The 16,152-nt window shown below is 39.1% G+C and overlaps 1 protein-coding gene across 11 annotated transcripts in view; it reads right to left on the bottom strand.

Annotated features, from left to right (window-relative positions):
- The window catches only part of SUSD1 (sushi domain containing 1), a 276,094-nt gene that overhangs the window by 206,724 nt on the left and 53,218 nt on the right, over window positions 1-16,152 (bottom strand). For all 11 annotated transcript variants that reach the window (XR_007146102.1, XR_007146104.1, XR_007146105.1 and 8 more), the window contains exons 7-9: window positions 15,632-15,729; window positions 14,657-14,843; window positions 1,564-1,673 (exon numbers count right to left, since the gene is read on the bottom strand). Coding sequence is in view for 5 of the 11 variants with exons in the window: in XM_047829141.1 (XP_047685097.1) it covers window positions 1,564-1,673; window positions 14,657-14,843; window positions 15,632-15,729 (395 nt within the window). In the remaining 6 variants the exon portion in view is untranslated. The remainder of the gene's footprint in view (window positions 1-1,563; window positions 1,674-14,656; window positions 14,844-15,631; window positions 15,730-16,152) is intronic.

The following is a 16,152-nucleotide window of genomic DNA, read 5'->3' as shown; positions in this document are numbered from 1 at the left end:
TTCTAGCCCCTGTATTCTTCCTAATATAAAAATATGAATATTTTGGTCACCAGTTTAAAATCCTTCAGTGACTCCACAGAGACATCAAAATAAGACCCAAACTCCAAATTACAGGGCTGTTCACGATCTAGCCACTGCTTAGGTTTTTGCCTCATCTCTTGCTATTCTCCCTTGCTTTCTTTGTTCCCTAAGAGAACCATGTTCCCTAAAACTCAATATGCTACTCTACTTGCCCACAGTGTCCTTCTTCACCTTTATCCCACATCATTGTGGGATAAAAAAAAAAAAAAAATGTTTAAAAAAGAGGGGGGGGGAGGTTGTTGCCTGGGTGGCTCAGTCAGTCAAGCATCTGACTTGGGCTCAGGTCATGATCTCGCAGTTCATGAATTCGAGCCCCGCATTGGGCTCTGTGCTGACAGCTCAGAGCCTGGAACCTGCTTCAGATCTGTGTCTCCCTCCCTCTCTGCCCCTCCCCCGCTCATGCTTACTCACTCGTGTTCTCTCTCTCAAAAATAAATATTAAAAAAAAAAAACAGGGGCGCCTGGGTGGCGCAGTCGGTTGAGCCTCCCACTTCAGCTCAGGTCACGATCTCGCGGTCCGTGAGTTCGAGCCCGGCGTCGGGCTCTGGGCTGATGGCTCAGAGCCTGGAGCCTGCTTCCGATTCTGTGTCTCCCTCTCTCTGCCCCTCCCCCCTTCATGCTCTCTCTCTGTCTCAAAAATAAATAAACGTTAAAAAAAAATTAAAAAAAAAAAAGGGGGCGCCTGGGTGGCGCAGTCGGTTAAGCGTCCGACTTCAGCTCAGGTCACGATCTTGCAGTCCGTGAGTTCGAGCCCCACGTCAGGCTCTGGGCTGATGGCTCAGAGCCTGGAGCCTGCTTCCGGTTCTGTGTCTCCTTCTCTCTCTGCCCCTCCCCCCTTCATGCTCTGTCTCTCTCTGTCTCAAAAATAAATAAACGTAAAAAAAAAAAATTTTTTTTTTTAAATTTTAAAAAAACCAAAAAAACAAAAACACTTTACCTTAGTGTGACTTGAAAGTTACCTTAGTGTGACTGATACATTATATGGTTTTGGTAAATGGCTAATGAATTAATTAACTTTAATTTAATACTTAGTCTACTCTGCCAAATGACTTGCTAGGCACTAAAAATGACACAAAATAAAAACTCTCAGTTCCTACCTCAGTTTATTTATAATTTTGAGATGTGTTGACTTTTAAAAAGTCAAGTTAAATGGGGACCAATAGCCATACAATGAGTTTCTTAAAGATCTGCAAGTATGAATTTGATGATAAAATAAGCTGTAATTATAAAATGCATAAAATAATAAAACATACACATGTGAAATACCAGACAGGGAGACCGATAGCAAGTCACCTAATACGGTGTCTTCCTCCAATTTAACCCCTCACTTGGCATCCATCTCACATCTCATATCCATCTCTAGAGACAAAAATCAAACTGTCTAGATGTTCATTTTTTAAATACTTTGGATCCTCACTTGGAGAGCACCCAAATTTTTAAGTGACACAGTACTTTGACAGACAGCATGAGAGATCTTCTTACTTGGTACGTTTGTTCTGATCCAGCTTTCCTAGGGCCCCTGCTCAGTTTCAAACAAGCTTCGCTGAATATTGAAATATTGAAAGTTGCATCATCTTCTGAGAGATCATCTTCTAAAAGATAAGACATGTGGACAGGTTGTATATCTTAGCAAAACATATCTTGGCTAAGTAACATTTGAAACTGACACCTTATAAAAGCCAACAGGGTGTTTAACAGCAAGGGTATCACATTTGGCTTCAAGTCCTGGCTCCACAACTTCTTAATTGCATGACCTTAGCTAAGTCACTTAAGCCCTCCAAACCTCAGTGTCCTTCTTTGTGAAATCCAGTAATGTGACTTGCTTTTCCTTACATCACAGGCTATTGAGAGAATCAGATGAAATAATTCATATTTAAAAATCCATGTAAACTAATAGGGGGCCCCTCAGTGGCTCAGTCAGTTAAGCATCTCACTCTTGATTTCAGCGCAGGTTATGGTCTCACGGTCCATGAAAGATCAAACCTCATGTCGGGCTCTGTGCTGACAGGGAGGAGCCTACTTGGGATCCTCTCTCCTTCTCTATCTGCCCCTCTCCTGCTTGCTCTCTTTCTCTCTCAAAATAAATAAACATTAAAAAAATTAATCAATGTAATCTAATAAAGCTGTGATACTTTTAGAAAGTTGGATATCACTTGGATAGTCCATATGTAAAATGTCATGGAGGGAAATGTGTCAAAAGCTAGAAAGTCTGAGAATAAGGAAAAGATCAATAAAAGTCAAAGAGCATGGATTAGAACTCTCAGAGTGGGGGCTTCCTACCCAGAAGATGATCAGAAAGTAGATGGCCAGGCAAGATGTTTGCTTCATAGCAGGCAGTATTTCAAGAGCTACTCAGAGAACTAAGGCAGTAACATAATCAGAGAGCAGACTTATTTCAACTGCCGGTTTAAAAAAAAAAAAAAGTAATTTCATACCTCCTCCAGTCTAATTTATTCCTTCAATGTTCTAGTTTCTTCACATGTCATTGAGAGTGAAGAGGTTTGTTACTAATGAGTAAAAAACTCACAGGGACACCTGAGTGGCTCAGTCGGTTGAGCATCTGACTCCTGATTTTGGCTCAGGTCATGATCCCAGAGTCATGGGATCAAGCCCCATGTCCGGCTCTGTGCTGAGTGTGGAGCCTGCTTAAGATTCCCTCTCTCCCCCTCTGCCCCTCTACCCCATTTATGTGTTCTCCCTCACGCTCTCAAAACAAAAAACAAAAACAAAAAAACACCTTACAGAATGTCTAGGAATACCATGGCTAATTTGCAAGGAAAAGCAAGTTTCCTAACAAGCCAGTACATTTTTGTCAAATGAGAAAAAATTTAAATGTCTATCAGAAAGAAGAGGCTTTTTATAACTACCTAGAAAACTACATTTCTCCCATGGGAGTCTCTGCTACCTAAGAAGTAATAATGACAACAAATTATTCAAAATCAAAATTGCCCACAGCATTTTAGATATCACTCACACATGCAGCACAAGGCAATTAGCTGGGAGAAAATATTCTAGCTATAATTGGAAAATGTAAAACTATGGTTATGAGAGACAATTTGAAGACCTATCTATCACTTGTTCTCCCTTTATCTTCACAACTTTTTAGCTGTTATTTATTTTTTTCAAAAAGTTTATTTATTTTTAGAGAGCCAGAGTGCACAAGAGGGGGAGGGGCAGAGAGTGGGGGGGGGGGGGGGGGGGGAGAAGATTCGAAGCAGGCTCTGTGCCGGCAGCAGTATCTGATGCGGGGCTCAAACTCACAAACTGTGAGATCATGACCTGAGCTGAAGTTGGACGCTTAACCAACTGAGCCACCCAAACGCCCCTATTTATTTATTTACTTTTGAGGAAGAGAGGGAGCTTGAGCAGGGGAAGGTCAGAGAAAGAGGGAGAGAGAGGATCCCAAGCTTGCTCCTCGCTGTCAGTGCACAGCCTGACACAGGGCTCAAACTCACAACCCATGATGAGATGATGACCTGAGCTGAAATCGAGAGTTGGACACTTAACCCACTGTGCCACCCAGGCTCAGATTTAAAGATTTTATAAGATCCTTTTAAAGATTTAATAAGGACATCAGAAGCAAAAATTGCTACGTGTGTACATGATTTTGAGGCACGCCAAATATATGTACGTAAGGACTACCACACACAGTATATGTCTGTTCACAAACGGAACATAAAATAGAAGTACTGCCTGCATGGTTCCCAGCTCAGTATGATTTCTCACTCACAGCCATCATAGTCTGAATTCAGGGGAAGATGGCAATGTGAACAAAGGCATCTGGCTCTCACTTCCCACCCCCAGTCCTGACAGAAGTGACTGAGAATAGTAAAAATGGGTCAAAATTTGCATCTGGGTTAGAAAGAAGGGTGGGTTGACATACACAAGGCATAAACATGAAGATGTTTCTGCTTAGCACCGTGCGGAAGAGACCAGATGAAAGGAAGATACCGAGAGCTACTATGTGCCTTTGCCATCAAGCAAAGGGGCATGATGGCCTCAAAGTGTTCAAGGAAGGAACTGGAGAAGAAACTGGTGCCCACAGAGGTAGGGGCTAGAAGTAAGGACGGCAACAGGACACATAAGTGACGGATGCTCCACTTGGAACAATTTAGCCTCGTAGTTCCTGATCCTATCTGAACATCAGAATGGCCCAGACACAGATCTGAGGTGTGAATACACATCTGTATTTTGTTTTAATTCACCAGGCAATGCTGATAGGCAGCCAGGATAAAAAGTAATATATACTACTATTACAACTACTAGTAGTAGTAATAATAATAATAGTCCTTCCTTAGCATACTGGAGACCAGTGACATGGAACGACTTCTACACGGAGGCCCAGGGACCTGGAGGTCCCACCTGACAGAGAGCCTGTGTTGGCAGAAGGAGGGAATCAGTGCTCTCCTGCCTCTGTAGACCACGGCATCACAATGAAGTCGGACAACGGACACTGTCCGAGAGCACCAGTTTCACTAATCAAGACAGCAAAGTGCTCAGAAATAAAGCTCAAGCCAGTGGGCTTTCTCACAGCTAGTTGTTTCCTGAAGGATGCTGGATTATCCAATCAGCAGCAAATCCTTCAAGATGAGATGTGACAAAAGCACACACTAATATCATCCAATAAAAAGCAAAGTGAGAGAGAATGCCATCCATTTTATTATGAGGGAAATATCAGACCTAGATAAAACTTTTCTTACTTATTGTAATAAAGTAACAAGATTACTTATTGTAATCTAGAAAAAAATAAGTAATCTAGAAATAATCTAGAAAATAATCTAGAAGTAATCTAGAAAAAACAAAGCCTGTGAAACGATTCTACAAAGAGGCAAAGAATAAATATTCTTTGAAAAACAATTGGATTGCTTGGGTGGCTCAGTCAGTTAGCACCTGACTCTTGATTTTAGCTCACTGATGATCTTGTGGCTCATGAGATCAAGCCCTGCATCAGGCTCTGCTTAGGATTCTCTCTCGCTCTCTCTCTGCCCTTCTCCTCTTGCAGTTGTGTGCGCGCTCGCTCTCTCTCTCTCTCTCAAAAATAAATAAATAAATATTTTAAAAATAAATAAAAGTTTAAAAATATTGAGCAAAGTAATAGTATAATTAGGCAACATCTGTTTTGTAACTTCAGTAAAACAATTTTAAAGATAGATTAAAACGGGATAAAGGATGAGTTAATAAGAGAATGCAATAGCAGAAAGGAAATTGGTTGAGAGGCAAAAAGAAAAAGAAAATATGGCTGGCTCAGTCTGTAGGGCATGTGACTCTCGATCTGGGGGGTTGTTGAGTTCAAGCCCCATGTTGGGTCTAGAGCTTACTTAAAAAAAAAAAAAAAAAGGAACTAGATGAGACAAGAAACAAAAGGAAATGCAAGTCCAACAACAGAATTTAAAGTGCATTAGAAATAGTGAAGGCCAGGGCGCCTGGGTGGGTCAGTCAGCTGAGTGTCCGACTTCGGCTCAGGTCATGATCTCACGGTTGGTGAGTTCAAGCCCACATTAAGCTCTGAGCTGATGGTGCGGGGCCTGCTTGAGATTCTCCCTCTCTCCCTGCCCCCTGCTTGCACTCTCTCTGTCCTTCTCAAAAATAAGTAATAAATTAAAAAAAAAAAAACCTTTTAAAAAATAAACAAAGATACATGTTTAAAATGATTAAAAATAAGAAGCTGGCAGTAAAATGCTGTATTAAGCCAATAACATAAGGGAAGCAAGAGGGGAAGGAAAAAAAGGAAGTACAGAATGCTAAATTCTTTATTCAGGAAGAAATTAACATTATTTCAGAACACTGGTAATCAGAAAAATATATATTCAAATAGGATTTTGTTTGTTTTTTTAAATTTTTTTTTCAACGTTTTTTATTTATTTTTGGGACAGAGAGAGACAGAGCATGAACGGGGGAGGGGCAGAGAGAGAGGGAGACACAGAATCGGAAACAGGCTCCAGGCTCCGAGCCATCAGCCCAGAGCCTGACGCGGGGCTCGAACTCCCGGACCGCGAGATCGTGACCTGGCTGAAGTCGGACGCTTAACCGACTGCGCCACCCAGGTGCCCCGGATTTTGTTTGTTTTTTAATGTGTAACATAGAATAAAAACAAAATCTATACTCTCTGAATCACTGAAAAAGAAATTTATGTAGCAAAAAGATAGAAAACAATGGACACAGCAAAGCAACATAAAAAAGAAAAAAAAATTAAGATGACAGAAGAAAGGAAAATCATATTACAAAGAACACTAAATGTAAATAAATTGCTTAACTTATCTACTTAAAAACAAAACTCTTCTCAGGTGCCTGGGTGGCTCAGCTAGTTAAGTGTCTGACTTCCGCTCAGGTCATGATCTCATGATTTGTGGGTTTGAGCCCTGCATCGGGACCTCTGCTGTCAGTGCAGAGCCTGCTTCGGACTTCTGTCTCCCTCTCTGCCCTTCCCCTGCTCATGCTCTATCTCTTTCTCTCAAAATAAATATATAAACATTAAAAAAAATGTTTGTAAAGATTCAATTAAAAAAAAAACAAAAAGCTTTTCTCAAGAAGGCTCACAGTATATGCTGCTTCCTAGAGTACATCTACAGCAATGTTATTCAGACAGCTTTTAAGAACAAAAGTGTTTAGAATATGGGAATGGGGAAACAAGTGAAGGGGATTAAGAGTACACTAATCATGTGAGCGCCTGGGTGGCTCAGTCAGTTAAGTGTCCGACTTTGGCTCAGGTCATGATCTCGTGGTTCACAAGTTTGAGCCCCGCACAGGGCTCGGTACTGACAGCTCAGAGCCTGGAGCCTGCTTCAGCTTCTGTGTCTCCCTCTCTCTTTGCCCCTCCTCTGTTTGCACTCGGTCTCTCTCTCTCTCAAAAAAAAATAAAAACATTAAAAATTTTTTTTAAAAACTGTTATCATGATGAACACTGAGTCATGCATGGAACTTCTGAATCACTATATTGTACACCTGAAACTGATATAACACTGTACATTAACTACACGAAAATTAAAATTTTTCTTATTAAAAAGGAACAACAGTGAACAAAAACATATTATGCAAATAGATACACAAAGAAATCAAGAAAACCAATATTGTTATCAAACTATATTCCAAGGCAAAAAATATTATACAGGTTAAAGTAAGCATTTATTACTAATGAAAGTTAGAATCTGCAATTAAGACATAAATATCAGAACATCAAAATGTGTGAAAGTAAACAATTAGGATTTCTGAGAGAAACTGAGAAAAATGGCGATCCAAGTAACCAAAAACCAATAATACAACAAAAAATAGAAGATCTGAATAACTTTATTAATAAAGTTGACTGAAGACCAGATCTTACTCTACTCACAAGCAAACATTATCACAAAACTTTCCCAAATAATAAGCCCCAAGAAAATGTCAATAAGTCCCCCCCAAAAAATACCAAAATGTAATAAAACTAGAAATTAACAACAAAGTTAAATGTTAACAAAAAACCAAAAAGAAACCTGCCACTTGTATAATTCACTTATAATTAATCCTTCAGTCAATGGGGAAATCAAAATAGCAATTATGTAATGCTTTGAAAGTAAACATAAAGAGAACATATATTAACACACTCATAAACATTTCTTCAACCAAAGAGAAAATCAATCAAAGAGAAAATCAGAATCACAATTATATCATGCCTAGAAAGTAAGGATAAAGAGAATATGTATCAGCGTCTAAGGAATTCTACCAATGCTCAAGTTCAGAAGCATTAAAGACTTTTATCCTCAAACAGGAAAAAATGGAAATATGTTGAATTATACATCCAGTGGAAGAATTTCTTAATAGAACAATACATAATCAACTTAAGAGAATCAAGGAGAAAGAAATAATAAAACTAAGGGGAGAAATTAATGACACAGAAAAAGAAAAACACTTAAAAAACCAAGAGTTTATTCTTCAGGGAAAGGAACAGTAATAAAACAGACAACTCAAGCTAAGCTAATCAACTTTTGAGAGAAAACCCAAATTAGGAATCAAAATAACTTGGGGTTATATAACCTGTAACCCCAGAGGAATTGTCAGTAACTATTCCATATGACATTCCACTGATACACTTAAAATCTCAACCATACTCTTTTAGGAAAATACAAATAATGAAAATTGACTGAAGGGGGCGCTGGGGAGGCTCAGTCAGTTACATGTCCGACTCTTGATTTCAACTCAGGTCATGATCTCATGGTTCAGTTCATGAGTTCGAGCCCTGAGTCAGGCTCTGTGCTGACAATATGAAGAATACTTGGGATTCTCTATCTCCCTCTCTCTCTGCCCCTCCCTACTCTTTGGCACTCTCTGTCTCTCTCTCAAAAATAAATAGGGGCACCTGGGTGGCTCAGTCAGTTAAGCATCTCTTGATTTCAGCTAAGGTCATGATCTCACGGTTCATGGGTTCAAGCCCCACCTCAGGCTTTGCACTGACAACATGCAGAGCCTGTTTGCAATTCTCTCTCTTCTCTCTCTCTGCCCCTCTCCCTGCTTTCACATGAGCTTCCTCTCTCTCTCTCTCAAAATAAATAAACTAAAAAAAAATTTTTTAATAAAAAACTAAACTTTTTTTAAAAATTAAAAAAATTGAAGAAATTATAGGAAACATAAACAGATTTTTAAAAAAAGTCATAGCAGAAATTAACAAAGTTATCAAAGAATTATCTCCCAAAAGGGATAAAACCTAACGATCTCAAGAGAAAATGTGTCCAACTTTAGAGGAAGGCAAAATTCCAAAGTGATACAAACTTTTCTAGAGCATAAAAAATATGGAAGACTTCCCAATTCATTTTAAGAGAACTAGCATGAAGCTTATAATGAGATCAGATCACCAAATGTGCAGGATATAAAGGAAGAGAATGGCAAATCTTTACAACAGTGCATATATGAACAGAAAAGATAAAACTTAAGTAATAGTGAGTAAATGTAGAAATGTACTTTTTCCCAGTTGGGATGCCTCCATATAACCCAATTCTCACTAGATTAACTTGCAAATTTAATCCAATTCCACTTAAAATTTCAGGCAGAGGAAAGAGATCTGGAGACATTTAAATACTCAGCCATGGTCACCTAACTCTTCAATGCAGAGTTAAAATGCAAACCACGTCTGTCTGACCCTACAGACCATCTTTTTCTTGGAGAGAAATTACCTTGTAGAGGTGACTGGGTATTAGTAAAAACAGCTGACACTGAACAGCAAGCTGTCATTTTGACTAAATAATGACACACGAGTTTGAAGTCTTTTCAATAAGACCTATTCCCTAGAAAAACTAAAACTATAAAACAAGTAACAAAACGTCAGTAAATACATATCTATCAATAATTACTTTGAATGTAAATGGACTAAATGCTCCAATCGATAGATATAGGGTGAGAGAAGAGATAAACAACAATACCCATCTATATGCTGCCTACAAGAGACTCATTTCAGACATACAGACACCTGCAGATTGAAAGCAAGGGGGTGGAGAAACATCTATCACACAAATAGACATCAAAAGAAAGCTGAAGTAGCAATACTTAAAATGGAAAAAGACTTTAAAACAAAGACTGTAAAAAGAGACAAAGAAGGACACTTTGTAATAATAAAGGGGACAATCCTACAAGACAATAGATCAATTGTAAGTATTTATGCACCCAACATGAAAGCACTCAATACATAAACCAGTTAATAACAAACATAAAGGAACTAATCAATACTAGTACAATAATAGGAGGGGACTTTAACACCCCACTTACATCAATGAACAGATCGTTCATACAGAAAATCAACAAGGAAAAAGCAGCTTTGAATGATACACTGGAACAGATGGATTTAACAGATATATTCAGAATATTCCATCCTAAAACAGCAGAATACACATTCTTTGCAAGTGCACATGGAACATTCTCCAGAATAGACCATATAACAGTCCACAAAACAAGTCTCAACAAATTCAAAATGACAGAAGCTGTACCATGCATCTTTTCTGACCACAGTGCTATGAAATGAGAAATCAACCACAAAAAACAAATTTGGAAAGGGTACAAATACATGGAGGTTAAATAACATGCTATTAAACAATGAATGGGTCCACCAAGAAATCAAAGAAAACAAAAATTACATGGAAATAAATAAAAATGAAAACATAATGACCCCAAATCCTTGGGATGCAGGAAAGCAATTCTAAGAGGCAAGATTATAATAATACAGTCCTACCTCAAGAAGCAAGAAAAATCTCACATAAACAACCTAAGTCCTAAAGGTGCTAGAAAAAGAGCAACAAACAAAACCTAAACCCAGAAGGAAGTAATAAAGATTAGAGTAGAAGTAAGTGATATAGAAACCAAAAAACAATAGAACAGAACAATGAAAGCTGGTTCTTTGTAAAGATCAACAAAATTGATAAACCTATAGCCAGACCGTTCCCCCCACTCCAAAAAAAAAGAGAGAGAAAGAGAGAGAGGACTCAAATAAACAAAACCACAAATGAGAGAGAAGAAATAACAACCAACACCAGAGAAATACAAACTCTTGTAAGAAAATATTAGGAAAACTATATGTCAATAAACTGGACAACCTAGAAGAAATGGATACATTCCTAGAAACATATAATCTACCAAAACTGAAACAGGAATAAATAGAAAATTTGAACAGACCAATAACCAGCCAAGAAATTAAATCAGTAATCAATAAACTCCCAACAAACAAAAGTCCAGGACCATATGGCTTCACAGGTGAATTCTACTGAACATTTAAAGAAGAGTCAATACCCATTCCTCTCAAACTATTCCAAAAAATAGAAGAGGGAGGAAAAGTTCCAAATTAATTCTATTAGGCCAGTATCATCTTGATACCAAAGCCAGATAAAGACACCACAAAAGAAAGAGAACTACAGGTCAATATCTCTGATGAACATGGATGCAAAAACCCTCAAGAAAATACTAGCAAATGAATTGAACAATGCATTAAAAAAAATCATTCACCACAAACAAGTGGGATTTATTCCTGGGATGCAAAAGTGGCTCAATATTCACAAATCAATCAACATGATACATCACATCAATAAGAGAATGTATAAGAACCATATGATCATTTCAATAGATGCAGAAAAAGTACTTGACAAAGTACAACATCTACTCATGATAAAAAAAACCCACAGCAAAGTAGGTTTAGAGGGAACATACCTCAACATAATACAGGCCACATATGAAAAACCCACAGCTAACATCATCCTTAATGGGGAAACACTGAGAGCTTTTCCCCTAATGTCAAGAACAAGATAAGGATGTTCACTCTCAACACTTTTATTCAACATAATACTTAAAGTCCTAGCCACAACAATCAGACAAAAAGAAATAAAAGGCATCCAAATTGGTAACAAAGAAGTAAAACTTTCACTATTTACAGATGACATGATACTACATATAGAAAACCCTAAAAACTCCACCAAAAAACTGCTAGAACTGATAAATTCAGCAAAGTCACAGGATACAAAATCAACGTACAGAAATCTTTTGCACCAATAATGAAGCAGCAGGAAGACAAATTAAGAAAACAATCCTATTTACAATTCCATGAAAAACAATAAAATACCTAGGACTAAACATAACCAAAGAGGTGAAAGAAAACTATAAAACCCTGATGAAAAAAAATTGATGATAACACAAATAAATGGAAAGACATTCCATGGTCATGGGTTGAAGGAACAAATATTGTGGGGTACCTGGGTGATGCAGTCAGTTAAACATCAACTTTTGATTTCAACTCAGGTCATGATTTCATGGTTCATGGGATTGAGCCCCATGTCAGGCTCTGTGCTGACAGCTCAGAGCCTGGAGCCTGTTTCGGATTCTGTGTCTCCCTCTCTCTCTGACCCTCCCCTGTTCATGCTCTGTCTCTCACTGTCTCAAAAATAAATAAAAACATTAAAAAAAATTTTTTTTAAATAAATAAATGTGAGACCTGAAACCACAAAAATCCTATAAGAAAGCACAGTCAGTAATTTCTCTGACATCAACCATAGCAACATTTTTCTAGATATGTCTCCTAAGGCAAGGAAAACAAAAACAAAATAAACTACTGGGACTACATCAAAATGAAAATCTCTTCAGAGTAAAGCAAACAATCAACCAAACTAAAAGGCAACCAACAGAATGGGAGAAATATCTACAAATGACATACCAATAAAAAGTATTCAAAATATATAAAGAACTGATACAACTCAATACCCAAAGAACAAATAACCCAATTAATTTAAAAAGGGGCAGAAGACATTAACAGACATTTCTCCAAAGAAGACATACAGATGGCCACAGATAGATGAAAAGATGCTCAACATCACTCATCGCCAGGGAAATACAAATCAAAACCACAATGACATATGACCTCACACCTGTCAGAATGGCTAATATCAACAAAACAAGGAACAACAAGTGTTACTGAGGATGTGGAGAAAAAGGAACCCTCATGCACTGTTGGTAGGAATGCAAACTGGTGAAGCCACTGTGGAAAACAGTATGGAGGTTCCTCAAAAAGTTAAACACTGAACTACCCCTATGGCCCAGTAATCACATCATTGGGTATTTTATCCCAAAAATACAAAAACACCAATTCAAAGGGATACATGCAACCCTATGTGTATCACAACATTATTTACAATACCAAGACATGGAAGCAGCCCAAGTATCTGTTGACTGATGAATGGATAAAGATGTGGCATGGGTGCATGCACATGCGCGCGCGCACACACACACACACACACACACACACACACACACACACACACACAGAGAGGAATATTATTCAACCATAAAAAAGAATGAAATCTTGCCATTTGCAATGACATGGATGGAGCTAGAGAGTGTAATGCTAAGTAAAATAAATCAGAAAAACACAAATACTATATGATCTCACTCATATGTAGAATTTAAGAAACAAAACAAATGACAAAAGGAAAGAGAGAGAGAAACCAAGAAACAGACTCCTAAGTATAGGGAACAAACTGACGGTTACCAGAGAGGAGGGAGGTGATGAAACAGGTGAAGGGTATTAAGAGTACACTTATCGTGGAATGCACTTATTGTTGGTTAAGTGGCTGACTTCGGCTCAGGTCATGATTTCATGGTTCGTGAGTTCAAGACCCACATCAGCTCACTGCTGTCATTGCAGAGGCTCACTGCTGTCAGTGCAGAGCCTGCTTTGGATCCTCTGTCCCTCTCTCTGCCCCTTCCCCCCTCAAAAAAAATAAATAAAACATTAAAAAAAAGAATACACTTATCGTGATGAGCACTAAGTAATGCAGAAAACTGCTGAATTACTATATCTTACACCTGAAACTCATGTAACACTGTATGTTAACTGTACTGTATTAAAATTTAAAACTTATGAAAAAGAGAAGACATACTCCTTTTTAAATGTTTGTTTATTTTTGAGAAAGAAGTGGGGGAGGGGCAGAGTGAGAAAGGGGCAGAGGATCTGAAGCAGGCTCTGTGCCGACAGTAGACAGCCCGATGCGGGGCTCAAACTCACAACCTGAGCCAAAACTGGATGTGAGAAATATGCTCCAATAAGACCTATTCTTACTAAACCCACAGCAGTTTATCATTAATTTTGACTAAGATTCTTTAGTTATATTAATTCTACAACATCTTTCCCTACATATTATTTGTTTAGAAAGAAATATTTTGGGTTTTTTATATATAAGTACCTTAGGAATCTAATCTATGTAATTTCATATTTGGCTTTCTATTGTTAAGATCAGCAGACTATTCGATTATTTCTGCCAAATCCATGTCACTTTCCAGTTCCTGGTGGTAGTAATACCCGAAGGCTGAGGTACATTTTAAGTGGGACATCAAACAGCTAGTTGAGAACCACCTCCACTCACCCAAAATAATAAATGACACTAATGGCTTCTTGAGATTTGCTTATAAGGTATTTAATCAGTCCTGACACCCCATAACCAAAATTACGAAAAAAAAATTTATTATAATTGTCACAATATTGTTGTAAAAATCATGTGATAACTATGTGCAGTGAGGTTTATTACTACTTTTTGAAACTCCTTCCTGTCCACTTCTCTTCTCACTTAATATCTCCCTTCCTGCATCTTAGGGCTGCCTCTTCCCTATCCACTCCCTCACTGTCAACTTGATTCCCACCCCTCACCGGTCCTGGGGTCAGTTTCCTACCTAGATGGAAAGCTGCTGGGTCACCCTCTCTGGCTCCTCCTCTCTTATAGCCAAGAGTAAGAAATGACCTTGCCCTTTCTGACCAAAGATAAGCCACATGGCTACTCTCTAGTTCCTTGGATAATTGGGAATTGGCTGCACTGTCACCAAATGTTCTCCTCTTTTAAATGTCTCATTACTTCCATTTCAACCAGGGACCCAGCTGTGAAACAATACATCGGTGTATCAGTAAGATAGGAATCTCTCTTACTAGACCTGCGCTGGTTCTGACCCCTGGAGTAACTGCATCCTCCTGGCTACAGATCTCAGAAAATAAGTGGGAACTCTCATGCCCAGTTGATTCTGAAGTACACTTCCCCACATCCTGTGCTTAACGTTTCCTAGGAGGCAATGAGACTTCACCTCTACCTACCAGCTGTCTGGAACCCAATGATGGTGGGCACGGAGCGTGTGGGCAGGGCGGTGAAGATGCTCACGGTGTAGTTGGTGCCTGGGTACAGATCTAGGCACACTTCGGGGGTCCTGCTGTCTGTGGTCAAGTTGACAGTCTCCTCATGAACTGATTCCACAGGGTGCAACCGTTGTCCTTTTATGTGTATCTTTGGGAGAGAGAAAGAAAAAAGAACCCACCATGACTCCAGTTAAAACGATAGACAGGGGCGCCTGGGTGGCTCTGTTGGTTAAGCATCGACTTCAGCTTAGGTCATGATCTCACGGTTCGTGAGTCCGAGCCCCACATCAGGCTCTGTGCTGACAGCTCAGAGCCTGGAGCCTACTTGGGATTTTTTGTCTCCCTCTCTCTTTGCCCCTCCCCCACTCACAGTCTTGGTCCCTCTCTCTCTCAAAAACAAATAAACATTTAAAAAATTAAAGAAATAAAAAAACAACTGAGAGAGACACTTTGTGGGGCTGGATCCCATCCCCCTACTACACTGCGCACCCAGGGGAGATGAATAGGTTAAGTTTCTGCTATCGGGTATCTGATGATGAAGTCTCACCCTAAGAAGTGACATAAAATGACATGAATGACCAGCCATCAAGGAGGCAGTCACAACCTGAGAGCCACTCTCTGCATCCTGTCACCCAGTCAGCAGATGCTTCCAGGCCCCCTCTGGAGGAGTGAAATACAAGTGCTTGGAAACAAGCGATAGTGATGATGCCAAATATAAATATATCCCCCACACGTATACTCTGTCAAATGACAAATATATTAAACACAGAATGTAAAATAAAATACACCAGACTATGTTAAAAATTCTGATCACTTTTTAAAAGGACAATCAGACAATTAGATTGAGAAGACCTTAGAGCAGGAAGTCCCTCCAAGTCACGTTCCTGTCGCATACTATTTCTGCCCTGTCAAGAAAATGTTGATCATTTTACTTACCACATAGATAATCTTGGAGACTGTTCTTCCTGGGTTTATTTGCCACCTCACACAGCTGTTATTAAACACTGATACATCATTAACTTCTGCAATTATTTCTAAAACAGAAAAAGAGAGTCCACTCACAAAATGCATCAATGGGCTTTGGAAAAATCCCAATGGCAATCATGATGTACGTAGTTTATCTGTGCAGCTGACAACTCGGCTAATCACCATTCATGCTCTGATTCAGAAGCCAAATCAGGCAATTCGAGCTGCCCCAGGCCAATCACCCAATTCATCTTCATCAAAGATGGGCCTGGCCCATTACCTGACTTGGAGGAAAAGAAAAGACGGATAGCCACTTGAGTGTGGGTAAGAATTCCAACCTGTGATTGGCCTGGCAGGCCACTGGATGCCACTGGCGTTCCACTCATGTGGGATGGAGAGGCCCAGAGCTGAGCCCTGAATCTTCCTGCAGCCACATAGGTACGATCTGTTTCTGGCTTCCCCATCTGACCTGGCTGACACAATGCTCTTAT

The sequence above is a fragment of the Prionailurus viverrinus genome, chromosome D4 (genome assembly GCF_022837055.1).
Source record: "Prionailurus viverrinus isolate Anna chromosome D4, UM_Priviv_1.0, whole genome shotgun sequence".
NCBI lineage: Eukaryota > Metazoa > Chordata > Mammalia > Carnivora > Felidae > Prionailurus > Prionailurus viverrinus.
The sequence above is the reverse complement of the archived record's forward strand: the minus strand, read 5'-3'. Positions and strand labels throughout refer to the sequence as shown.